The sequence below is a fragment of the Paroedura picta genome, chromosome 12 (assembly GCF_049243985.1).
Source record: "Paroedura picta isolate Pp20150507F chromosome 12, Ppicta_v3.0, whole genome shotgun sequence".
NCBI lineage: Eukaryota > Metazoa > Chordata > Lepidosauria > Squamata > Gekkonidae > Paroedura > Paroedura picta.
In genome coordinates, this window is record NC_135380.1 from 33,658,892 (window position 1) to 33,685,289 (window position 26,398).

Below are 26,398 nucleotides of genomic sequence, written 5' to 3' on the forward strand. Positions count from 1 at the left end.
CTCCAGTGCTGCCCATTGGAACAGTTTGAGAATAATGCCAAAGTCAGGTTCTAAAAGTCAAAGTGACACATAAGGCTCAAATCTCATTTGTGGATAAAACGGAGAGTCCCGTCACTAGTTTTTGTTTACAGAACCCCATTTTTGTCTTTCGCAGGGCAGTAGCAGTTCTGACTCACTGGAAGGACGGAGTTCAGATTATGCCCATAAAAGCTATGATGCAGTTGTATTTGATGTATTGAAAGTAACACCAGAGGAATTTGCAGTAAGTACAACTACTGATTTTAAATGGATGCTTATGATTTCGAGTCTTAGCATGATATAAAAATAAGATTTCGTTCCACTGTTGGACAGCATAGCTAGGATTTATAACCCCATGCGCAATTGCAAGACAGCTATCACTTGAGTGGTTCTTGCCCTATGCTGCAGTCACGTCACAGTATGCCTGTGTTACTTCTGTTATTGAAAACATCAGAAAGAAGAGAGAAAATAGCTAGGGACCATCATGCCTGTGTCTACCTTCTTTGAGAATCCACCCACCCCTTTAACGTTTTGCTTTGACATTTGGCATTTCTATTAGATTTTTATGTGAGTTGCTTTGGGAGCCAATTTTTAGATTTTTAAAACAAATACAGTAGATTTTCAAGATCTGAATTAGAAAAGCAGGAAAAGAGATCAGAGTAAGCTTCAGCTACAGGACTCCTGTCAGGATAGTGGAGAGAATTTGGCACTCTTTGATGTGTTTCTCTATAACATTACTTTGTTTAATACTCTCAGCTCCTAGATTTTGCTGGCCCACTGATTTTCCCACCTTCATAGCAGCTCTTTTCCCTGACACTGTACATGTAGTGACCAGCACCAGGAAGAGGAGCTTTTCCAAAAAAAAATTTAAAGTCAGCAATTGAATATTTTTACACTCTTACTAATAACAGTATACGTAAAAGGTCTCAGAATTCCTAGCTTTAATGTTTTAGAAGAAAAATGAATCTCTAGTTCCTTCTGCTGTGGATATGTAAAGTGAAAAGGCATCTTTCTGCAATGGAAAGGGCTAGAGACTTAGGGTTTTTTCCACCCAAGTCACGTACTTTTTCAAGTAAAGTATTTTATTGCATTGATGCAAGGGTTTTTTAAAGTGAAATCTGGGAATTCACAGAACCTGTGATGCATATTTCATAACATATCAATGTATTAACATTCAATTGGTGAGCTTTTTAAAGAAATTAGAAAGCTCCAGTGGCCCAGGGAGGGGGGAATCACTTCTGCTGGGGGGATTGAAACGGGAAAACTGTGGGGAAACTTGCTCAACAGGGATACCGCAAGACCTGTCCCCATGCGGAAATAACTAGTGTGATTGGCAGAAACTATTATATATATGTGTTTTTTTAAAAAATCTGCATGCCACCATTCTGTTTCATAGTCATTTAGCTTACAGTAATAATAAAAAGAGAACCATGGCCATTAAGCTGAATACTTTAAAAAAAAACGCTGCATACAAAGGGCAAGGCTCAGAGTGAATCAGCTCTAGCAGTGCATTCCTGATGTAACACGTTTAGGATGGCACTGTAAATGGATGAACAGAGGCAGTCTTCCCCTAGCTCCTAAAAATGGACAAAAATAGAACCATGCAAGCATCTCGTGGGAGGGACTACAGACTGGAGAGTGCATTCACAAAAAAGGCCCCTTCCTTCTGAAGGTTAGTGAGCCCCGAGAAAGATTTTGACAGACTTGAAAGAAGTGTTAGCCAGGGAAGCCAGCTGCTTTACCTTCATTTTACACAAGGTCCATATGTCAGTTACATTGTATGAGATTAGCAAACGAGTCATTAGAAAAAGTGCAAAGGAGGACAAGGATTTCTCCTCCTCTGAAACTGTGAGAAAAGATGTAGAAACTGGAGGTCGGGGACTGAAAATGGAACAACACAAATCACCCCTTCTCTTTAGCTGCTTCAGGGTGACATTTCAGTGGGTAGATGGGTGAATAACTTTGGAATGGATGTGTGGGGGGTGTTGTATGTGTTTCTTAATTTATTTACATTTGCAGGTTGTCTTGTGCATGTACCCTTGTTGCATCATGGCTTAATGGTGCATCTTATCACATCAGTGTCAGGGCTTGTATGCACTGTCAGCATTGAGAAGGACCGTATGCACCCCTCCCAGAGCCTGGGTGTTATTTAAAATTTCTGCCTCAATATATTGGATAGGATTTGGAGCAAGTTTATGTAAATTTGTAACTGTTCTGTCTTTAAACTTTGTTACAGAGTCAGATTACGTTAATGGATATGCCAGTATTTAAAGCTATACAGCCAGAGGTATGTGCTTTACATTATGTGCTGCTAAGACATGCTTTTTTTGGGGGGGAAGGGGATCAGATGGCCATTACACTCTGTTGCTGCTCTCTTTTTCTCTCTCTCTGTTTTCTCACACTGCCTTTCTACCTTCAGCTTCTTTCTTTTCTCCATTTCCAAATCCTTGGTGAAACGAAGCCCTCCTAATGACTAGATCTCTTCCCAGCTCCACCAGTGATGCCTTGTTTGACCTTTAGGGGCTGGCACAACGGCATCTCTGGCTTGAGCAGAGCCAAGAATGAATTTCTTGTGGTCAGGACTTGGAGAACAGCAGTACTGGAGAGAGCATGGAGCCTTAGTAAATTTCCGAAGAACTGAAGAAGTGTGCTTTCACAAGAAAGTTTATACCCGGCATTAAACTTTGTTGGTCTTAAAAGTGCCCCTGGACTCAGACTTTGTTTTCTGTTAAGTCTGTAGCATCTTGAGCACTTAAACCATAAGGCTACATGAGCTAGAACCTACTTTTTCAGATGCATGAAATGTAATGCATTCTAGGTAGAGTTACACTTTCTAAAACCCGTTGACTTCAGTGGAATTAGAAGGGTGTGCTCTCCTTAAGGTGGCAGTGTTAGTGTATTTTCTTGCTGCCTGCTGTAACTGCCAAATTGGAATGTCACTCATAAACGTTTATACCATAATCCATTTGAAATTTATAATTTCAGTATTCTCTGTCAGTAGTATCCTATCCGTGTCCTCTGTTAACTTTCATGCCATTTTGAATGAAATACCCTGTGCTTCCTTCTGAAACTTGCACTACTAAAGAATCCCCCCCCTCCCCGTTTCGTGACTTGTGGTGGTTTCTTTCTGCATTAGAAGGTGGTTTATAAATATATATATGAACCTAGAAAAGAGGGATAGTTGAAAATTTGAATGTATTTAAAGAAGCAGTATTTGGATGTATTTAAAAAAAATGCTCCTCTGGTTATATAAATTGCCTGCAGCCATACCTGAGTCAGATGTAGCAGTGCCAGGACTTCATTACATTCTGACGTTGATGTTTGCAGACAGCAGAAAATGGAAATGTGGTTTGGGGCCAACAACTTTAAAATTGTTTGACGCTTCCTATTTTGGAAGTCAAAACAGTGAAAACCCAGGCTTTCTAGGAAGCCATGTAGACACTGAGTTAATTTGGCAGAATGCAAGGGAAACTTGGAACGCTTGCAAATGTTATATAGTGGTCCTTTCCCCTAATGATCATAAGAAGTGACTAATTTTACTAAGATGTGGCTGTTGAATACAGAGCTGTGAAACAAATGCTTACAAATGATTACATCTGCACTTGAACATATATAGCATGTATATCGCATATGCAGTATGTTCTAGGACTGATTAGACTTCTGTTTCTGATGTTGCTGACAGAGGGTTTTTTGAGCTGCCGTGTTCAATACTGTGGAGTCAAGTAAACCAGTTAAGTTGTACCATGTGTTATTCTTCGGACTTGTTTTTTGCTGATTAACAGTATAAAACGAGCTTTACTATATATTGATCTTAAGAATGATCCCAATAAGCTTAATTTTAGTAGAGTCAGCCTTACGTACAGTCTTATGCAGACTCACACCAGTCTCAATCTGTTGAAGCCCATCATGTATTGTGACCTTCTGGAGAGCACATGTGTAGAGGTTAACAGTGCTGGACTAGGGAAAAATGGGATAAAAACAGCGTCTTGGAGATTTTGGGTAATGTTTTGCTACCAGTCCCAAGGTTGTCTCCTGCTTATGAAAGCAAGCTATGTAGCTCCAGGAGTTCTTGGGAGGTATCCTAAAGCTGGACATCAAGTTTCTTCATAAGCATAACAAATTCAGCATGACCATAGCTGGTTGTTCGCGTGAGGGCATGCATATTCATAGGAACAGGTTGGAAACTAATAATTTCACAAAGGAAGATGAAGCATAGAACTAGGATTTAGTTCAAAGATGGGGAATTAGTAAAGAACCTTTTATTGTCGATCTATATACCTATAAGTCTTTTGTCAACAGCTCCATCTCTTAATACAGGATGCTTCAGGACCTACGTGATTTGTATAGAATGAAAGATGGCTTAATGATTAATGTTAACATGAACAGTTGGGCTCTTAATGTTGGAGGTCTAAAGGGCAGAGATCTGAAAAAGAAGAAAAAACTTAACCCCCCCCCCAAAAAAATTGAATCAAGAACTGAGAAGTTTAAAGGAATATGAATATGCAGCCTAATGATATAAATACAATGTGTAGCTAGTTTTTAAACACTCAAATATATGAAAATACATGTATTTAATACAAAGAAAGTTAAAAATAATTTTAGGCTTAGTCTCATATGCTAAGTCAAGGATGAAATATCAAAGAAGGACCAACTGACTTACACTGGATGGGTTTCAATGCAGTGGTCAGACATACATAAATTATTAAATACAGTAGCTCTAGACATATAATAAGTAATCTCAGAATTAAAAAGATCCAGTAAGATTACAGCTTGCTGTAATGAAAGAGGAAAAGAAAGGGGGGGGGGAAATATAAATGTAAGTATTTTTTAAAAAGAGGTAATTTGACACATAACGGTAATGCTGTGCAGGATCCATTGCCCCCCCCCCCCCAGCTACTTGGCAGATTGGGGGAAGACTGACATAGCTGTCTTCCTGAAGCTATCAACAAGATTGCTTCCTAACACCCTCTCCATTCCCATCCTACGCTAGCTCCATGTTACACAGCGGAACTGTTGAACAGAAGCAGGAAAAGAGGTGGCTAGAGCAACTTTGGCAGAAAACTCATGACAAAACTTCAAGAACGTCTTATAAGATGCTTCTGAAAGCTTATGAGGTGGCAGTAAAGGCCATCAAAAGGGGTTACTTTTCGGCCTCTATTGTGGCCGCTATCTCTGGCCCATGCAATTATTCAAAATACTTTGGTCTTTGATGTTCTTAGTTACAGGACCATCTGAAATTATACAATTGGACACCAGCTGTGAGGCATGTGTGAGTTGTTTTGTGGGGAAAACCTTGTTCTGCCATGAGTTATCTACTGATTTTGATATAGTTAGGGAACTGGAGGGCCCTTGGCCATCCCAAAGTCACATTTTGGACTGTTCCAGTTTGTTTTCTCTGGCCAATGTGGGCAGGATTCTGGCAGCTGTTCAGTTTAACATGTACCCCTTTGACCTGTGTCCCTCATTGCTGATGAAGGCTGGTAGTTGCTAGATCTCGGTCCCTCTCCAGGAGATTATTAACCTGTCCCTAATTTCAAGGACTTTCTTGGAGAGACTAAAGAAGGCTGTGGTTAGGTCACTTTTGAAGAAACCTGCCTTGGATCCATCCAACCCAGCCAGCTAAAAGTCAGTTTGCATTTGCTGTTTCTAGGTAAGGTAGTTGAGTGTGTGATCACAGAACAGCTACAAATTTCCTGGACTAAACACTGGCTCTTGATCCATTCCAGTCTGGCTTCCGACCCATCCATGGGGTAGAGATGGCTCTATTCATTCTTACAAACAATCTCTGGAGATGATCTCAGCAATGCGGTCATGAAGTACTATTCTGTGGACATTAAGACTGCAGACAGCAGTGGGGACAGCAGTTCTATATTTGATCTTCCAGTAAATTGCTCACCCCACCACCTGGTAAACCAGCTTGCTAGTCTCCCATGTGGGATTGCATAGAACAACAATGATGAAAACCAAGTTTCCTGTACTTCTAACTGTTCTTCATCTTGTTGTCTCTGTGGAGGCACCCGTCCCTCTCTCCTACCCCACCGTGAGCTCATTGACTCTGTATTTGTTGGCTCATAGTGGCGGCTAAGGAGGCTTGATGGAGGGGTAGTGGCCCTTCTCCAGAGCGTGTGGCCCTAGTAGCTCCTAGTAACATCCCTTCCTGCTGTGATTAGGCTAGTTAGAAATCTTCCGGCAGCTGGCTTGCACATGTGCACAGAGACAACTAGATAAACAACAGTTAAGTTCATCACTGTTTTTTCAGAAATGGAGCCTTAAAGTAAGGGTACTGTAAATAGCCTCTTGGAATGTACATCTCAATGTTCTCACACATTGAGATCTATATACTGTCACTGGTCTGATTTTTCTCTTTTCTGATCATCATGGACAACACATGTATGGATTGTTTAGGGCATGAGCTTAAATTCTGAGAACCTGTAATTGACATTCTTCAGCGGCTTTTCCACTCAAAAACCTGTTAACAGAATTTCAAAGTAACCTATCATTTGGCTTTAGCAAAAGGAAAAGTAATGTCATTTGCTGGTCATTAGGTGCTTTTCTTTCCTTTGTTTTTGCTGTGTAGTTTAAGGATAACTCAAATTCAGCATTTTCCTGGATGGTTCTTGACCTTTTCTGACGTAAGTTTTATCCAAAGCTGAATCTACAGGAATTCCAGAGGACAGAGGAAAGTGTTGGATGTTTTACGAACATTAATGAGGACCATATGTTTGTAGATTTTAAACATTCAAAAAGTGACCTATGGCAAGGCTTGTCAAGTCTTACAATTCCCGGGATGTTAGTAACCATACATTATACCTCCTAGCACCTTATTAAGCTTCCTCATTTTAGTGACCTGGATATTTATATTTTATTTGAAGAAAATTAGTAAAGTACAGTTAAGGCTCTTGCATATCAGGGGGTGCAAAAAAAGGTTAAATTTTTAAATTGTTTAAGTTGACCCAGCTCAGATGAAGCTCTTTTATTCATTGAGGATTTTCCAAATTATTTTATTTCTGTTTCCAATCTGTTTTAGTGGTACAGATCTATCTTTTCTAGTGTGAAACCGAGCCATTGTTTACGAGACTTGGGAGTGCCTTAATAACTCACTGTGTCAGACGTTGGGCTTGTTTGTTTATCATTCCACGAACAACTCTCTTGTGTAAAAGAAATCAGAATGTAATAATAACTTTGACCATGTTGCTGTTTCTTTCTTATATAATACCTAAAGTGATGACCCTTTAAAGCAGGGGTAGTCAAAATGTGGAACTCCAGATGTCCATGGACTACAGTTCCCATGTGCCCCTGCCAGTGAATGTTGGCAGGGACTCATGGGAATTGTAGTCCATGGACATCTGGAGGGCCACAGTTTGACTACCCCTGCTTTAAACATTGTTTTGCGTTCCTGCAATTAACAGACTCACCATCAATAAATATTGCTGGTCACAGTTTTGCAATAGATTCGTTCCCATTCCACTTGCTTGAGTCTCTTCTGCTGCGGCTGCCCCTTCCAATTTGTTTTATACTCCAGATGCCCGGAGTTATTCTGGACGGAACATTTTATGGGAGAATTTTGAACTCCCTACAAATAAGGTTATGCAATGGGGCAGCTGTTTTTTGCATATGGTATAGCTGTACTGGCTGACACCTCTCTTATTTTTTGAAAAAAAGTATATAACTCATAAGTGTGTTGATACACTTACATAAAAGCCCTACTATTTTTTAACATTATAAATAGTAAAAGGGCAGCATGGACAGATCGCGCTTCGAAAAGACATGGTGAGACACAGCAGAAAACAAATACTTTTGCAAATGTTGCTTCATAAATTACTTTCCAGTTTCTTTATGTTCCCAAGGTTGCTTTTTTTTGGTTAACTTCCCTGATTTAGATTTTGTTAAAGTAGCTAAGCACATTTTAAAACAAAAGTGTAACTGTGTAAACACCTAACTCATTAAGACAGAAGTTCTGGAATATGAGTTTTCTGAACAGAAGTGGTCTTAAAGGTGCATCATTTTCTGTTCTGTTCTGTCCTGCCCTGCACTGTAGACTTACCTATTGTACAGACAATACAACTCTAACCCTTTTGTTGTATGAAAATGCTCTCCTGAGAAATTCTGTTTCACACATTCTTTGGAATAAGTGTGGGGCCCTTCCTGACCTCACCAGGCAAGCCATGACGCTATGTGAGAACCACAGCCAAGAGTGCTTGAATACAAGAAGCTGTCGATCTTACTCATTTGCAGAGTGGTTCTTTCAGAAGAATTTTCTCAGATTAGCAAAACTGCTTCAGCAAGTTGGATTGGGATACAGATATATGGTCCCTAGGCCATAAAGTGTTGTGTAGCTGATAATCAGCACTTTGAGTTGATTTGTTGCATGCTAACTAATTGATAGCCAGTCAAGTGACATTTATGTACTTGTTATACCTTGCCATTCTTTCCAATATGGACTCAAAGTGGCTGAAATAATTTTCTTCTCCGTTTTATCCTCACAACAGCCCTGTGGTGTAGGATAGGCTGAGAGTATGTGGTTGCCCAAGGGAACCTAGCAGGCTTCTGTGGCAGAGTGGGAACTCACACCTGGACCTCTCAAATCTTAGTTTGACACTTTATCCACTAAAGAAAGATGACAACTGATATCCAACAGCAACTCAGTATCACAATACGTAAGGAACAATTTAAACCAGCTCAAGGAAATTCCTTATGACCTACTGTTACCCCAAAAGTATCCTTGAGTCAGAAGATTTGTTTTTGAGTCCCTATCATGCCGTCTCAGACCTTGTGGCATCTGAGATTGCAGTTGAGGCTCCATGTTTGACTTCACAACCGACAAGCTAAGGTCAGGCTACTGGCAATCAAAAACCTGACTTGTCACATTCCCCTGGGAACTCAGGCATTCCCTTGGCAACAGCTGTATTCTTCTTGAGGACTTCCTGTTGACTCATCAACATTTTGGCCATGATTAATGATAGAAGTCTGCAGGCCAGTAATCTGTGTATACTTAATAGCGAAATTGTGGCCCCATCTGCAGATACCCAAGTCCATGAACTGGAGTCACGCTTCCAAAACAGATAGTGGACTCTCTAGGTTTGCACAAAAAATCTGAAAACCTTAAAAATACTCTCTTCAAAAAACCAACTTCATTGTCTGCACATATACAGACAGTGAATCTGCTTCATCTGGTAATAACTCCAACAGTGAGCTTGATGGCAGCCTCGAATAGCTAGGTGGGAGAAGCTGGGCCTGCCAATGGTGGGAGAGATGGGAGGAAACTGGGCTTGCTGGGATTTGAGGCAGTGGGGGGGGGGCTGGAGCTATATCGGTATCACTGGTAGTGTAGGCTATGAAGGAGTGGAGGAACAGAGGCAGAAGGCCATGCAGGGCTCCCTGGGAGGATCCAGAGCTGTGTTGGTCTCTCCTTCCCTAGAAGCAAGGGGGTGGGGAGTGGCAGGCCCAGCAGGCCCAGATATGGGCTGTGTTGTGCTCACTGGCAGTGGAGGCAATGTGGAGAGTTGGGGGGAGTTGCAGCAGGATTCTGGGAGCACCAGCAGCAGTGGTAGTGGTGGTGGGAGCTGCAGCTTAGAGGAAGAAGGGATTTCTCCTGTGAGTATCACAGATCAGCTCCATGGTATAAAACAATAAAGAAAGACCACTCTAGAGCATCAAATTTAGTAAACATAACAGCACACAATCTTAGAATGGCCCTAACATCCTTGCGGTTTGGAACGATACCATCAGCCATGCTCTCTGGGCAATGTCTCCAAATACCCACAGCCCAGCGTCTGTGTATATGTGGAAATTCATCTGTGGAGGACCTGCCCCACTATGTTTTGGCTTGTCCCCTGTACTCCGAACCCAGGGGCAAATTCCTTGCCAAGTTACTACCAAACTCACACCCCACTTCTGATTTTGATAAAGTCACCTACCTGTTATCAGATGTCGACCCCTATATCTCATATAGGGTGGTACTTTTTGCTCTGGCCGCCAGGAAGATCCGAGCCAAAGCTTTTTTACAGGTGTCCCGACCTGTGGTTTTTAAAATTGTAACTCAGTAGCCCTCATCTACAATTTTATGTATGCAATATTGGAGAAATATTACTTTATTCACATATATACCATATTGTTTTTAATTATGTTTTGTAATGGCCTTTGGCTATATACAATAAAGGTTATCATATCGTATCACAGATTCCCTCCAGTTGACCTCCAAGGACCATCCATGAATCCGCCTTTCAATGTGGATTTTTCTGGAAATCTAATTATAAGTCAAGCCAAGGCATTGCCCATTTCCTGGCTAGAAATGTGCAATTTTGAAGCGCTTTGAGTGTGTGAGAGAGGGAGAGATAGAGATAGAGAGATGTCTATGCAGTGATTACAGTCCTAAACTGCTTTCATTAAATGAACAGCATAAAATTCATGACATATAATTTAGCAGGTACAATTATACTATTTGACTTTTTTATGAAATTTAAAAGTAGAAATGTCTTCATTTTTTGCAAAAAAAAAAAAGTTGCAAGCATACTCCACAACTGCGAAAGAGTTGCAATTTGTTGTATCCTGTGGTCCCACAGTACATGGCTCTGTAAGTTTTGCTACATGAGAGGCAGCAAAAAGAAAAGTCAAAGGTAAAACTCTGTGTTTCCAAGTTATCTGTGCCACTCAGTAGAGCAGGGGTAGTCAACCTGTGGTCCTCCAGATGTCCATGGACTACAATTCCCATGAACCCCTGCCAGCGTTTGCTGGCAGGGGTTCATATTATGCATATTTTGGACGCATTTGTTCTTGTTCAAGTTTTGAAAACAATGTGTGCTGAGTTTCTTTCTGACATTATAGTAATGTACGTATGGAGATTAAAAAAACCATTTATGGAAAATTTTAAAGTATATTTGAAAGATAAAGCTCAGTGAGAACAGTAATGTGTACAGCTTTCTTTTCACTCTTCCTCCTCACTTTGAGTATAATTTCAATCCTACTTTCAGACACAGGAGCCGTTTCTAATACTTTGTGCCACATGAACATATGCTTCCCAGACTCTTGGCTCACCAGATATCACATGGAGGAGCCATGTGTCTTGACAGGTGTGAATTGGCACCATCAGTGACAGCAAAACCGTGCTGGAAAGTTGTATTAAGAAGTGTGGGTGGAGACTAGAAGTACTTTCCCTGCTGTTCAGTGTACAACATGTGGGCTCTTGGATCCACACAGGACATCAATTTATCACATTCACGTAGAAGTATTTGGAGGCATCCATATCTTTGGCTGATCTCGTGTCTTGACCAGTGTGGTCTCTAAAGCACAGAGGTCACATTTTGGGGGAAATGGGACTCAATACATTTACTAGAAATTCTGTTTAAACACATACACACAAGTGATTTAACGTGGGGTTATCTGGTTAACTCATTTCCAGGATGATATACAGTTGGTTAGATCCAAATATAAAGAATATACAGATATGTGGTAACTTGAACTAGTAATTGAGGAGACAAGCTGTGGAATGTATTTGGAACAGCAAGAAATAATTACTTGAAAATGGCCTTCTTTTTTTCCCTTGGCAGAAGGAAAGCAACCTTTTCCGTTTTGGATTACACTCCTTTTCGTGCAGTCTCCTCAAATGTTCATATACTTCCAATTTAAAACAAAACCAGTAAAATATATCTGAGATGTTTCATTTGTAGCTGCTTAAGACATGCTGTCTCCAGTGCTCTCTGTGTTAAGAAAAGCCTAGAAAACACATGATCTGCTCTACCCTAAAAGCCAGTCCTTTGTTAGATCCTGGGTTCATTTCCTGAAAGGAGAAATTTATTTGAGCAAAAATGGCCTGGCTTTAGTGATAGCATCAGGTCACTCACACTGCCTCACAGGGGAAATGAAGGCAGATTCTTGCAACTCTATATGTTGTCTTCAGAGCTTAAATGCCACTGATGGTGAGGGCCTCATTGGGTGCTACTGTTTCAGATGTAGTAGATGTGGCATCTCCCTTCGTTATGACTGCACTACACCAAGGTGGTGTAGTAGTTAGGTCACACGGACTCCTAATCTGGCGAGCCGGGTTTGATTTCCCACTCCTCCTCATGCAGCCAACTGGATGACCTTGGGCTCACCACAGCACTGATAAAGCTGTTCTGACCAGGCAGTAATATCAGGGCTCTGGCAGCCCCACCTCCCTCACAGGGTGTCTGTTATGGGAAGAGGAGAGGAAAGGCGAATGTAAGCTGCTTTGAAACTCCTTCTGGTAGAGAAAAGCAGCATATAAGAACCAACTCTTCTTCTTCTTCTTCTTCACCTCCCAGTCAAGTATTTGTTCAGGTTTGAGGGGTGTGTAGAATGAACCGTGCACACAACCAGCTTTTTTATTTTATTATTCATTAGATTTCTATATTGCTCCATAGCCAAGCTTTATGAATGGCTCACAATAAAATATCAAATTAAAACGGAACAGGCAGTAAATAAATACACTGGCTAACCGTTCGACAATAAATAATGGCAAACATGGTGAAATGAGTGCTGCAGGGAATGTGGGTTTGACTCAGCTGGCACCGGTCCCAAACCACCAGCAGCCTCTAATGAGGAGGTCACCTCTCCAGCTTTACTTCACCTCCCAACCAACACAGATAGGATTCTGTTTCACTATCACCACCGGGAGAAGATTTAGAGAGATGCCTGCCTTGTCGCCTGTACCTAGGGTCTTTATTTTGAGTTCCGTGTTCTTACAGCTCTCCGTTGAATTAAGTACTGCACACCTTTTCCAGATTACATGGATGGTGGGGAAACATCTAGTTTGTTAGTGTAACCCAGGCAGGCATCTCCTTGCTTTCCTCAGTGTTCCTTGCAAAGCAAACAGGCTACCATAGTGTGCATTTCAGAGAATGAAAAAGGAGGAGGGAGCTTAAAATACATGCAGTCAATGTTTACAAAAAAGAAAAGGCATAGTTTTGAGCAAGAATTTTATAATTATTCCAGAGCACAGAGAAATCAAATGGCCAGTGAACACATTTTTCCTCCTAAGTCTAAACTCATTTCCTGTGGTGATGAATTAAGAACCAGGCAGAATAATTTTAAGATTACAATCTGATTTCTGTGCTAGGCTGAGTTTAAACCCTCCCCCCCCCCCAGTCGTTCATTTTAATCCGGTAGCTGCAAGTTGTCTTTCTTACCCCAAAGGAATGGGACACTTTAACATTTCTTCTCTGACAGCAAAGAATGTAGTTCATCATTTAAATTCTGTCTGACTTCTCCCATCCCACTGGATGGAAAACTCCTAAGATCTTGTTGATTATGTGCAGGTCCTAGTGTCACAGGGGTTTTGTTTGTTTTGTTCACATATAAGCTGGCATAGTCTTTACCTTGGAAGAGTGAAGGCTAGATGATAACCTCAGAGAGCATTTTCCTGTATTTTGCTGGCCTTTCTTCCTAGTACCTTTCCACCTTGAGAAAATCTGGCAGCATTATAGAAGAGGACTGTTACCTTGAGGTAATGATGGGGTAAAAGCATCCCCATGCCTTGGAGTCTGAATAAAGACATTCATTGCATGGACAGCACTATAATAAAAGCTCCAAGCCAAGTAAAACTGCTGTGGCATTTTAGACAGTTTTTCTCATATGCAGTGAAGACTAAAAAAGCTTTAGAAATGTTGATATAATAAGATAATGTCTGTCGATATTCAGGAATATCTATTAGAGCAAGGCCTTTGTAAAAAAAATGTTCCACTACAAATAACTGTAGCAAATTTTAATGTAATTAATGATGTTGGCTTCGTGTATACTGTCTAGGTGTCCATTTAATGTCTCCCAATCCCAGCAAATTCTTATTGCATTGCAGGGGGGACGTGTCCCATCCTGTACAGAGGACACTGACACAATCAGTTTGGGATAAACTTAGGCCACAGCTTTTATTGTTATGCATATGGGCCTTGGATGAACCACAGGTGGATCCTGTCCCTTGCAGCCAGCCAACTAAATGGGAGCCTACCCGCACCAGCAGGCCTGACTCACAAGGACTGAACAATGCACAGGTCAAGTTCCCCCGGACCGTCTGGCCTGCTGGGAAAATGGGAGACGGTGTGTGAAAGGAGCTCTGTAGGTTTCAGCCTCTAGTAGGGCTGCTACAGCCACCTGCCATGTGAGGCAACAGCATTCCCAGCCAGGGTAGCACTGCAGCTCAACTTGCACCTGGCCTCTTATGGAGGCCCCCGATACTGGTGGGGCCCAGCTCACTGGTGTGGGCTCCACCCCAAAGGATCTTCCTATAAGCACTATGGCCAGCTGTGACAGAGAAGGACAGAATGATAGAACAGCTTCAAAAATATGGCTAAAAAGGCCCACCATGGAATATAGCATAAATACAGGGAGGGTGGGTGGTAAGCTGCTCAGGCAGAAAAGGAGGAAAGAGGGTAAGGCCAGTGAACCTTTGCCTTATATGGGCATCATGGGCCAGCTTCCATTCCCCCACTCATGCCTCCTGGCTCCATCCTGGCTTCTGTACTCTTCTGGGTCAAAGTCCCCCATGCTGCAATCAGCAGCTCCCATTAATGGCGGAGGCCGTGTTTAGAATGATTGAATGCATTGCCTATATTCTGTTCAATAGGAGTAAAAATGCTGGTCCCCACTGATGCAGAAAGTGAAATTTTGGATTATCTCACTGAAATTGACAGACAATTAACGCCCTTCGGAGTGTTTGATATGGTCTTGATTATTCCTAAATGTTCACATTATCTATGAGTTTGTTTACTTTGTTTGCTAACAAGACCATTGTTTCTTATGAGAACTGTTTCTAAAAAGAGCAAAAGTGATATAAAATGTTAATGGACTCAAAGGAGGGTCCAGTGTTGTGATTTGCATGACCATTAGGATAGACCTGAATGTGTCCTGCCTAAAGGTATAAAGTTTCCAGAAATTTTGAAGCCGGGGTGGGAAGGATACAGATTTTTTTCCCCTGGGAGGTAAGAAATGTTGGGGGGAAATTGAAATATATGGGATTTCTTATTAAACTTAAACTTATTTTGCTGCTTTAAGAAAATAAAATGCTGCATTTTTATTATAACAATATATACAGTTGTACTATTTACATGTTTATGGAATATCTGTACCACTATATATTTCTGGGAAGGGATTGGAGGAGGAGCTAGTCTCATGTCTTAAGTGCCACTCAGCGCTTAACCACCTACTCAGGGCGGCTGTCCCACCCCTGAGTACCTGTTCCTCCAACTTTCTTGCCTGACTGTCCAGCAGCCAGCGAATCGCCTTCTATCCCCCACCCCTGACCTCCCCCTCCTCCTTCCACTTCCCTTCGAGGCTCAGAGGCTGCAGATCCCTGCTGCGTGAGAGCTGCCCCTTCTGGTGAGTTCCCTTTCCAGGGAACAAAATTGCTAATGAACTCAGTACTTAAGGGGGACCTGCAAACTGCTGCACCCTATAGTACTTTTAGGGTTGCTGGTCCCCGGATGAAACCTGGGGATTCCCTGGAATTATAGCTGATTTCCAGGCTAGAGATTCTCCTGGAGAAAATGGCTATTTTTGGAAGGTAGATTTCATAGCATAATACTCTACTGAGGTCCCTCCCATTAAAAATAACTCTCTTTGTGATGCCTTCTTGTTTTGACTCTGACAGGAACTCTTTTTACCATAGAATTAGTGAGATAGATAGGAACACTGACCACTAACCTTTCTTAACTCACTGACCTGTCCCTAGAGGGTTAAGTTTCTGTTTCCTCTTTTTCTCTCCCTCTTCTCCTCCATCTTTCAAGCCTGCAACATGGAGGGAGCAGAGATGCCTTCATCATCTCTCTCCATCCAGCTGTTTAGATTAGAATAGGAATCTTCTGCTTACCTATTAAATAGAACCTTGGGGAATGTGCTTTTCGTTGTTGTTTTCTGACCACATGCACACAGCTTCATGCCATGCTTATTGGCCAAACTACGCACTCCGCTAACTTTCAGTCTATTAAGACTTTGCCACAAGTCTACCAATTAATATACTTCACCTTCCTGCCCACTCCCAGCTCCACCCCCACAGTCTCCAAGTATTTGTGTATATATCTTTTTCTTTGTCTTTTGAAAGACAGCAAAAAAAAAACATTAACAAATATAAATTTTATAATAAACAAAAGAAAATATATTATTTGGACTGAAACAGTCTTATCTGTTCAGAATAGAACTAGCAATTTACTTGGGTATTGTGTTAAATTGTATAATATTGATGAGAACAACAAAATTTGCTTCCAGTGGCACCTTTAAGACCAACAAACTTTTATTCAAGGTGTGACCTGTCATGTGCATGCATCGGAGTACAGATATAAGGAGAGAGTAAATTAGCAGTAAATTAGTGAACAGCTTCAGGAAGATAGTCAAGAAATATGCAGCATAAAATGAAGATAATGATGTCTTGCTATAATAACATTGTTATAATACAGCTACACACGTAACTTCTTCAGTAGTTTGTGGGAAATATTAACATTTAAATATTTAAAAAATAAAATTGAAAAAATTGTTGCAAACCTTCTCATCTCTGGCCATGGCCCTTGTCTAGGGGGCAGGCTGTATTTGAGAGGACTCTTCTCTACTCCCATTTTGAGTTGTACAGTAGGACAGTTGTCTCAGTGTAAGCTACATACACCTACCCACCCTCAAATATGTTCATTTTTGGTTATTAGTGAATTCTTCCTATGACCTGATGATAGTTGGAAGCTGATGCCTATTATTGGTCTTGGCTGCCTGTATTTTGCTGTTCTCATAGCAGTTCCTAATTTTTTATGCTTTGTCTGTGTTATTCCATGTGGTGCGTAGCATCAGCTAGGCAAACAGTCACCGAGAACTGCATCTCCATTGTTGACATTTCAGAATCCCGGTGACTTTGATAACAGGGACTACAGTTCTAGAAATGAACACTATATTTGTTTTTCTGTTATGATTACCCGAGTTCCAAAGATCACATTTCACAATTCATGGGAATTTAATAGGCAATTTTATGTCTTCTTTGAAAATGATGCTATGAAAGTTGGTGTCTTTAAAAAATGTTTTGCAATGTTTTCTAGGAATTAGCCAGTTGTGGATGGAATAAGAAAGAGAAACACATTCTTGCCCCTAATATTGTTGCCTTTACAAGGAGATTTAATCAGGTAAAGATGCTTGTTCTAATTAACCAATGAGTATTGTCTTGCAGGCGTCAAGAAGGATTGAATTTATTATACCATATATTGTGTTATATACTACATCTGACTCTTATTAATGGTAACATTTTACAGATCAGAGAGTTTTTTTAAAGGAAGGATAGCCTCATCTTGTTTCCTACAGTGTGTTAAATTTGGGCAACATGTGATTTCTTTCACAGTTCTGCATTGGTCAGGTTTAAAACTTTTGAAGCCATTTTCTGATAGCTAGCGTTCACAATTTCTTGGCCAAAGTAATCAGTAATATAGGGCAGTGGTCCCTAACCCCTGGTCTGGTGACTGATACCGGTCCATAGATCAGTTGGTACTGGGCCGCGGCTCCTCCTCGTCCTCCTCCCCAGCTACTTCCTCAGGAGCTGCCCTGCCACTCTGCTGTTGGCTCACCTTTGGAGCTCTCTAGTGGCCGCCATGGTTGGGGTTCCCCCTCAGTGTGGCACTGCACAGTTGCTGCTGGCAGTGCCCCTCAGCAGCCGGCGGGAAGTCAAGGGTTCCGGCGGGAAAGCAAGTAGAGCAGGGGCTCAGGCAGCAACGACGTTCCTTGGCAAAAGACGACCCTCCCCCCAAGCCTCAGTAAAATTGTCAAGTGTTGACTGGTCCCTGGTGATAATAAAAAGGTTGGGGACCACTGATATAGGCTACTGTTTATGTTTTGTTTTTCAGAATTATTTTTAAAACCATGAATAGTAGACTAGTTAGGTTTGCAAAGATAGGGAAATTGATGTAATCCTTGTGTAATGCAAAGCGGAGCCAATTTGGAAAAACAGATGCAGACCATCCTGTATCTCCAGATTTGTTTCAGTTAATATTAATGTGCTGTGTTGCAAATTTTTCCACAATGTTAAACAAAGTATTTCTAATTTTTTCAGCTTGCCAATCCCTTATACTTGGAAGACAGTGGCGTTAATCTGCTACTTTACTAAAGTTGAAGCAACTATGCCATTGTAACCATGGCGTTCTTCTAGGTTAAACAGAAAATAACTAGTTAGCATTAAATTCATAGGCATGATGACAGATCGCATCTCTATACTGAAAATCTCTCTTTGGAAAGATTCCTAGAAAGCATCCTGAGGGGGTCTTCAGTAGAAAGATTTAAAAAAAAACAACAACCCTGCTTGTCATTCTCCTCTGAAGGTCTCTTATCCATGAGTCCATCCCCATTATGTACAACATTTGTGGGTAACAGGTTTTGTAACTCACCCACAATCTTCTTCTCCTGTTGCCCAGCTTCATCGGCAGGGCTACCAAACACTTGGAAGTTACAGTCAGTTATGATGCGTTAATCATAATTCTTGGCAAACTATGAAACAGCTTAGGTGGCTACCAGTGCCTAAAAAAACTCTTTCAGAGGAAGTTGACAGAAGTGCATTTTATGAACATTGACTTTGTCTGCCCCTACAGAGCAGTGCTTTTCCCATCAGCAAAGGTTTTGCTAGGAAACTATTTCACCATGCAAGGGAGGGACATGGCCTGAAAATATCTTCAAGAAATATCTTGTAATGGGTTTAGTTGTTTGCTCACTTCAGCAGCAGATTTTATGCCTGTATGGCAGGCTTTCTCAACCAGGGTTTTGTAAAACTCTAGGGTTTCTTGACAACCTTGGAAGGGTTTCCTGAATGGGTGGGAATTAATTTCTTTACTTATTTTTAAATTTGGCAAACATTTATTGGGTGATATGACCATATATCGTCATGTCGACCTCCCCAACCCCAAATGGCCAATGATGTGCCTGGAGGGGTTGGGGAGGAGAAAGCTCCCAGGTAGACATGTACACAGCTCTGCTTCCCAACTATATTTTGCATCATCATGCCACTTTTGAAGTTTCTTGAAGCCTGAAGAATGTTTCAGGAGTTTCTCCTTGGTAAAAATGTTGAGAAAGGCTACTGTACAGGATAGTAGGTGTTAAAACTCCTCTTTTTTTACCGATACAGAGTCCCTGTTGTCTGTCTGTTGGTCATAGACATATGAATGTGAATGTCCTGTTTGTGTCGTTAGTGTAAGGTGACCAGATTTTAACATTAGTAAAGCGGGACACCATTGACCAGGGGAGGGGGGTTCCTGATTAAAATTTTGGTCTATATGGAGCGACAAAAAGTTTCATAGAATGCATGGAACACAAAAATAGTATTGTAATATATATTTTTTAATTTCAACATAAGTACAATTTGCCAGGTACCCACAGATGTCCGTCCAAAAGTGGGACAATGTGGTCACCTTAAGTTACTGGTTTGCAATGTTGCATGGGTCATAAGCATACTAGATTAATTGAGTGGAATATGCCTCTCCTGTTAAAATAAAGCCGTATGCATATACTTTTCATAGGTCAGTTTCTGGGTTGTACGAGAAATTCTAACAGCACAGACGTTAAAAATAAGAGCAGAAATATTGAGCCATTTTGTGAAAATAGCAAAGGTAAGTTTTTATATTTTAAAACACATCCATCTAGCAGTATTATTTCCATTTTACATCTTTCCGGTTTCATTTGTACTGTTGAAAAATAAAATATTCTTGCATTTATTATTAAGCTAATATGAGCAAAGGTCTTGAGCATAAAACCAATAAATCACCACAGGGTAAAACAGTGTTATAGAATGTGACAAAACAAACCAGAGGAAAATACAGAACAATTAAAAGTACACAAAGCACATTGGATAAAATGAATGAGTAGAGGGAGAGATATACAGTTCTCATATGGTCAGCAAAATAAAAGTCATTTTAGCAGCCTTTTAAAAGACCACAATAGATCACAGCAGGGTAAAACTAGAGTTACAGAACATGACAAAATAGACAAGAGGAAAATACAGAACAATGTAATACATATATCTCATACCAGTCTAAAAAACACATTAGATAGATAAGTAGACATATACTCATATGGTCAGCAGAATAAAGCTCGTTTTAGCAGCATTTTACAGAGACCGCTATTGTAAGGTATTTTGCAACAGTTTGAGTTATGTCTGGATCAAAATTAACAAAGATACCACCCAGGACTCAGCAGGAAACTGGTATTGGACAGAATGGGGTAATCCAGAGAGCCCTGGGGATACTCTGTTGATCATAGAATAACAAACGGTGGTCTATAGTCTGTATTGCACCAGATGTACAGCCACAGAAGCCGTCTGAGAATGAAGTTTTAGCGAATCATCCTCTTAAGTTCTGGTGTCAACAGGGCATTCAGTCTGACAACAATAACAGCATGCCTTTGGCTAGGGATTATAAGCAGTTTCACATATGAGGGAAGGGTCATAGAGGAAGGGATCCCTAGTGCAAAAGTGAAACATGCACACTATGCCCTGATTAGTATGCTGACATGGTCAAAATCAACCCCCCACACCCTGATCAAATTTGATGCTTCTTGATAATCCATAGTCCTGAGCATTATGAGGGAGAGGCCAGGAAACTTGACCCTGTTATTTACACACCTTTCCAAAAGCAGTTCTAAAATTGTCTTCTTTAAAAGGTGCAACAGTCCTCCTTGAGCATTGGGTACTGAAAAGAGGACCTTCAGTCTCAGATTAAAGGGAGCAATCCAAGCCCTAGACGCAAATGAGCACTGTGCAAACTACTCTGAGTGCATTTCCTGTGACACAGCTAGGCACTGCTGAGATCTGTCTCAGGAACTGAACAAATGTACAGTCCTGAGGCTCAGAAACATCACTTATGCAAATTCCTGCCCCAAACAAGACCTGAGAAATTATTTCAGCATTAAAAGACTGTCATTGTCATCATCATCATTATTATATAGGTTGCCCCTCCTCGCAGTGGGTTCTGGGCAGATTTCAGTATATTTAAAATTACATCAGTAAAAACCTTATTTTAAAACATCATAGTTAAAAAAAATTTCATCACTGTTCCTTTTGATGGCTACATACTGACCTCCTTTTGAATAGAAAAACCTCAAAAGAGCATTTGTGTTGGTCTTAGCAATTTCAGTTGCTGAGCAGGCATGGACTTTTGAGGTGAGATTATGTCTGGATGTTACTCCCAGATATTTAAAATGGGCCACCTTCTCTATTTTTCCTCCCTTTACAGACCAAGTCTTCTGTCTAGAACAGCCTTTTTCAACTTTTTTACCATTGAGAAACCCCTGAAGTGGCACAATAGTGCAGAATACGGTTGGGAAGTACAGCTGTGTACACACCCACCCAGGGCTCCTCCCCTTCCCACCCCCTTTTGGGAGGGGGGTAAGTTGACATGACCATATATGGTCCTATCACCCAATAAATGTTTAACAAATTCAAAAAATATATTAAAATTAATGAACTCCCACTCATTTGGGAAATCCTTCCAGGGATGTCAAAAAACCCCAGGGTTTCACAAAACCATGGTTGAGAATGCCTGGTCTAGAACAAGCCTTTTTTGGGGGGTGGAGGAATCATCATTTTAGATTTGTCATAATTTACAGATAGCCCCTCCTGAATTCAGTAATTTAATGCAAATTTAAATTTAATTTAAAGACCAACTTCTGATATAGATAGTTGCACCATATTATCTGCATAAAGGCCAATAGGGGTTTCATGGCCAGCCAGTATGCATGCATGAAGTGCTAATTTTTGCAGGCAAAGAATCACGTCATTAAGAAATAGAAGGGCTAAAAGACAACCTTGTTTAATACCTTTTGATAGGGGGATAGGGCCAGTCAGTCGGCCCTCTTGTCCACAGCAAATTTGTGCTGTTGGATTCTTATACAACAAAAGGTTCTTTATGGAAATTCAGTCAGTGCGCAAATGGTTAAGTGGTTAAACCTGTCTCTCAAATATACATGAACAAATTATGCCTACTAAATCAACTAGCTCAATTTTACTAGTGTTAATGGTTCCTATCAACAAAGGGTGAGTGCTGTAGTGCAAAAAACAGAGCCATTAAAAAGCATGAGAAAGTTTTTTACTCTACATAAAACATAGACTTTTAAAAACAGGGAATTTTGTGAGATTTTTGTGCCTTTTAACCAATGGAACAGGAACTCCTAGAATATGCAATGTAAGATTGTTGTTATTTATTTTGCCTTCCTATTTTCTAGTGGAAAGTTTGCCTTTCCACTAGTTCCCATCTGTAATTACATCAGAATGAACCATACAACATTCCATGATGCGATTGTCCCAAACTGTATTAATTCATTCATTAGTTTACAAAAGTAATAAATGTTTCAGAGTTCAATAAATATTGGATTAACTAATTAACTCAGATTTGACAATTACTGAATAGTCTCTTTAAAACAAGGCCTTTTTGGCCAGTGAAGAGCAATTGAGAAGCATGCATTGTTGACTCACCAAGATATTCTGCCCACATATTAGCTATTTATTTTCGAAGAGCAGCTTGTGTTTACAGGAAAACAGTTTATTAAATTAAGAGGTGCTCTGGGCAATTGACAAGAAATTTAACTTTTAATAATAAAAGTAAACAGCAGTTTGGATAAGGATATCCTGCCTAGTGGGCATAATGAAAACTGATATAGCATCCAGCAAACTAGAACAGCTTACTCTTCTTCGTCTCTCTTTTCAACTGCTGGATGCGGTCATCAAATAATTCAACCTGTTCGGGTCAGGAGGGTCAAAAGCAAGAGAAAGTCAAATCTAGGGCTCAACCTCCAAATCTCCAGGAATATACTAACCTGGATTTGGAAACCCTAATGTTTATTGCTATGAGTAATGAATTTTGGGTTGGTTTGCTCATACTGTATGCAAAGTAAAGTGAACAAGAAGCAACTTCACAAATGACTGGTCTTTACATTTGTAATTTCACATCACAGTAAAGCATTCTGGATATTTTGAGTGCTGTGTAATTTACAATATAAAGAGCAAGCCTCTGGAACATCAATTATTTTGTAGAGTGAGCTGGGACATTCCAATCTCATGGATTTTTTTGGTTTCTCTTTTCTCCAGAAACTTCTAGAACTGAACAACCTTCATTCTCTCATGTCTGTCGTATCAGCACTGCAAAGCGCACCTATTTTCAGGCTGACAAAAACCTGGGCAGTAAGTTACTCTGCATTTTATTGCATAGGGTCCCATTCACTTTTCAGATTTGGTACTCCTGTAGCTTGTCTAACGGTATCCATTTCATGTGCTGAATAAAATATACTTTTCTTGGCATACACAGAATATGTATTTACTCGCCAGAGCTCAAAAGTGAAATAAACAGTTGTTGCTTCTGTGAACAATCCCTAGCTTTTCCCTATCCTGCTGCTTTGCTACTCAGTTCCACTGGATATATCACAAAATCTCTACCAATATACATGGGGAAAGTAACACTGATTCTGAGATTATTATAGGGCTTTGATTGATAGAGTAAGTAGTTATAAGCTGTAGTTCTTGTTTGAGGGATGAGGTAGGTCTTATATTGATTGATAGAGGCAACTTCTACATCACCATTGAGTAAGGATACGGTTTTTCTTTAAGGGACTGCTATTTGATGCTGCTTTTTTTTCTTTCTGCTGTTATGAAGGTATGCATTGTGAACCTTTTCTGCTGAATTTTACTTAGTTTTTAAAAAAAATAGGTTTGAAGAATTCCATGCTCTCTTTCACCTACATTTTGTATTAACCATCTTCCAAGGTCTCTTAGTCACAGACAAGCCCAAGTGGCACTATATCTAGTTACAGATCTTTTCTACAGCTTTGCTGTATTGCTCTCTGTTAACGGCATGGAATGCATCTAAGCTCGTTCTGCATTCTGTACTAATGCAAGGTATTTCCCATGGTTTCCATATACAGTGTCAGAAAAGATTATGTGCTAGAAATAGCTTTTCCAAGTATGTTGTATTTATTTTGTGAAGGCTTGTTGGCTGTTTAATGAGCCTCTCCCATAGGTTCCTGGTTGACAACCTAAAAGCAATTCCAGTGAAAATGTAAAGCTCAGTAAAAAGGTTTTGGCTTGAACACTTTTAGAGTAGCAATAAGAGTCTATACTCTGTATAGCACTGATATTTCAAAGGAATTAAAAAGCCAGAAGTATGGAAGATTCGTTTCCTACAGTTCAGAGTAAGCCCTGCTTAGGATCTTTTTAGCAGCACATTCTTTATCATTTGTAGTCATGTCTATTTGCACATGCAGAGACATTTATATGTAGTGGTTTAGAATCTGAGAGATATCCTGGGAACTCTGGGCTTTTTCTTTCTTATTTTGAACAGAACATCTCTGAATTTGCTGTATGTAATCATCCTTGAGAAATACAAGCACTTTTATAGACTTGTAATTTCATATTGTATTATTATTTTGTTTTTAACATAATTTTGTATTGTAAACCTCCTGGGTGCTATTTAAATAAATCTATATTTTAAAAGTTCAAGGCCTTGGACATTTGGAGCTGATCTTAGTGGTGTAATTCACTTCTGTTCAATAGATCACAAATGCTGCAGGCTTATAGATACTCTTTCCAGTTGTGTTATTTTTCAATTAGGTTAGGGATGGCTAGAAATTGGCACCTATTATTAGAAATTTAACTATTATTGCTGTTAGTTCTTTTGTCCAGTGGAACTATTGCTTTTATAAAAGGAACAGTTGTTGAGTGCTACTGAATAGAGACCTAGCCATAAGACACCTAAATGTATGTGTGGTTGCATGACAAGTAGAAACATACAATGTATACTTTGATACCTACTGACTGCAAGAAAATACAGTTAAATTTAATTGGAGTTCATGTGTGAATGCCACAGAATGGGATCTAGGTCAGTGGTGTAGTTGGTAATTGTAAACTCTGGATTTGATGGTCTTATAACGCCCTTCTCCATGGAAACCTCAACTTCAAATGCAGAACTATAGGCCCACTTTTAGAGCCCCTACTGAGATAATTCCATGAACGTTTGTAGCAAGGATAACCAGTGTCCTTACAAAGCAACAAATGTCATTTCTGCCTAAATGTCCAATCTTCAGATGGTGTATCAAATCATAACAATCCAAGTTTGCCCGGGTATACACTCCAACAACTGATGCAACAGGGGTAGAAATTGAAGATTTCTATACCGCCATTCAAGACACTTTAAACAAGTACCCAAGAATGTTGTTATTTACATAATGGGTGAAATGCAAAAGTTGGCACACAAGTGGAGAGAGACGTTACTGGCAACTTTGGACTTGGAGGAAGGAATGATGCAGGTGATCATCTGGCACAATTCTGTCATGAAAGTCAGTTTGCATCATGAACGCTGGGCTCAAACAGCATAAACACTCGGACATCACCAAATGGACTACACTGGAATCAAATTGACTATATCTTATGCAGTCGAAGATGGTCCAATACGTGCTGCCAAAACATATCCAGGGGCTGATTGTGGTTTAGATCATGAACTGCTATTGGCTAAAATCAAAACAAAACTCTGCAGCTCAAATTGATGAGACTGGTGATTGCAGTATGGAAATAAAACCTCAGCTCGCTCTGGGTCGCTCAACAGTGATGAGCTTGAATCGAACATAAGCCTGACTACGAAATATAGATTGGTTAGATCTCCGGTAGCTGCTTATGGATGTGAAAATTAGACGATGAAAAAATCAGACAAGAGAATAATAGATTTGTTTGAACACTGGTGTTGGAGAAGGCTTCTGCAGGTTTCATGGATAGCAAAAGTCACGAACAAGCAAATAAAGCCCGATCTATCACTGGCAGGCAAAATCACGAATCTCCAGCTCACTCACTTTGGCCATATCATGTGATTCAACTCAAAGGAAAAAGCAATTATGCTAAGATTGGTCAGTGGAAAAGAGAAACCAGGCCGACAAAGAACGCAGTGGTTAGATACTATCAAGATGGACACCGGCCAGAACGTTACACCACTAAAAGAAGCAGTGCAAGATCTGAAAATCATAGCTGCAGTTGTGCCATAGGATCACCAAGAGTTGGACTTGACTGTATGGCTAACATCATCATCTCCACAAAGATAATGTTTATCCTTCTTTATCCAATGCTTGCTTTAGACTGACTATAATAGCGACATTGTTTTCTGATTGCTGCATGCTAGATATGCCATCTGTGCTGCTGTGTGTTTATGGTCTTTTTGGATTCAAATCTGTTTGCTCTGGAAGTCATATCAGTAGCTGGTCTTTTTTACTTCTTTGTATTAAAGGCAGAAGTGACAGCAAGTAAAATAGTTCCAAGTGATTTGTGCAATGAAGGCAAGCCTGGCCTCTTTGATTAAAAAAAGAGAGTTGATTTTGGATGTTAAGTGCAAAATTCACACATGAAAAAGAACCCATTTATTTTATTTATTTTATTTAGATTTAGATTTATTTGAAG

The 26,398-nt window shown here is 40.2% G+C and overlaps 1 protein-coding gene across 6 annotated transcripts in view; it reads left to right on the top strand.

Annotated features, from left to right (window-relative positions):
• Positions 1-26,398, top strand: part of RALGPS1 (Ral GEF with PH domain and SH3 binding motif 1) — a 240,587-nt gene that overhangs the window by 41,361 nt on the left and 172,828 nt on the right. For all 6 annotated transcript variants that reach the window (XM_077307095.1, XM_077307096.1, XM_077307097.1 and 3 more), the window contains exons 4-8: positions 155-262; positions 2,255-2,305; positions 17,040-17,123; positions 19,494-19,583; positions 23,054-23,146. In XM_077307095.1, the coding sequence (XP_077163210.1) occupies positions 155-262; positions 2,255-2,305; positions 17,040-17,123; positions 19,494-19,583; positions 23,054-23,146 (426 nt within the window). The remainder of the gene's footprint in view (positions 1-154; positions 263-2,254; positions 2,306-17,039; positions 17,124-19,493; positions 19,584-23,053; positions 23,147-26,398) is intronic.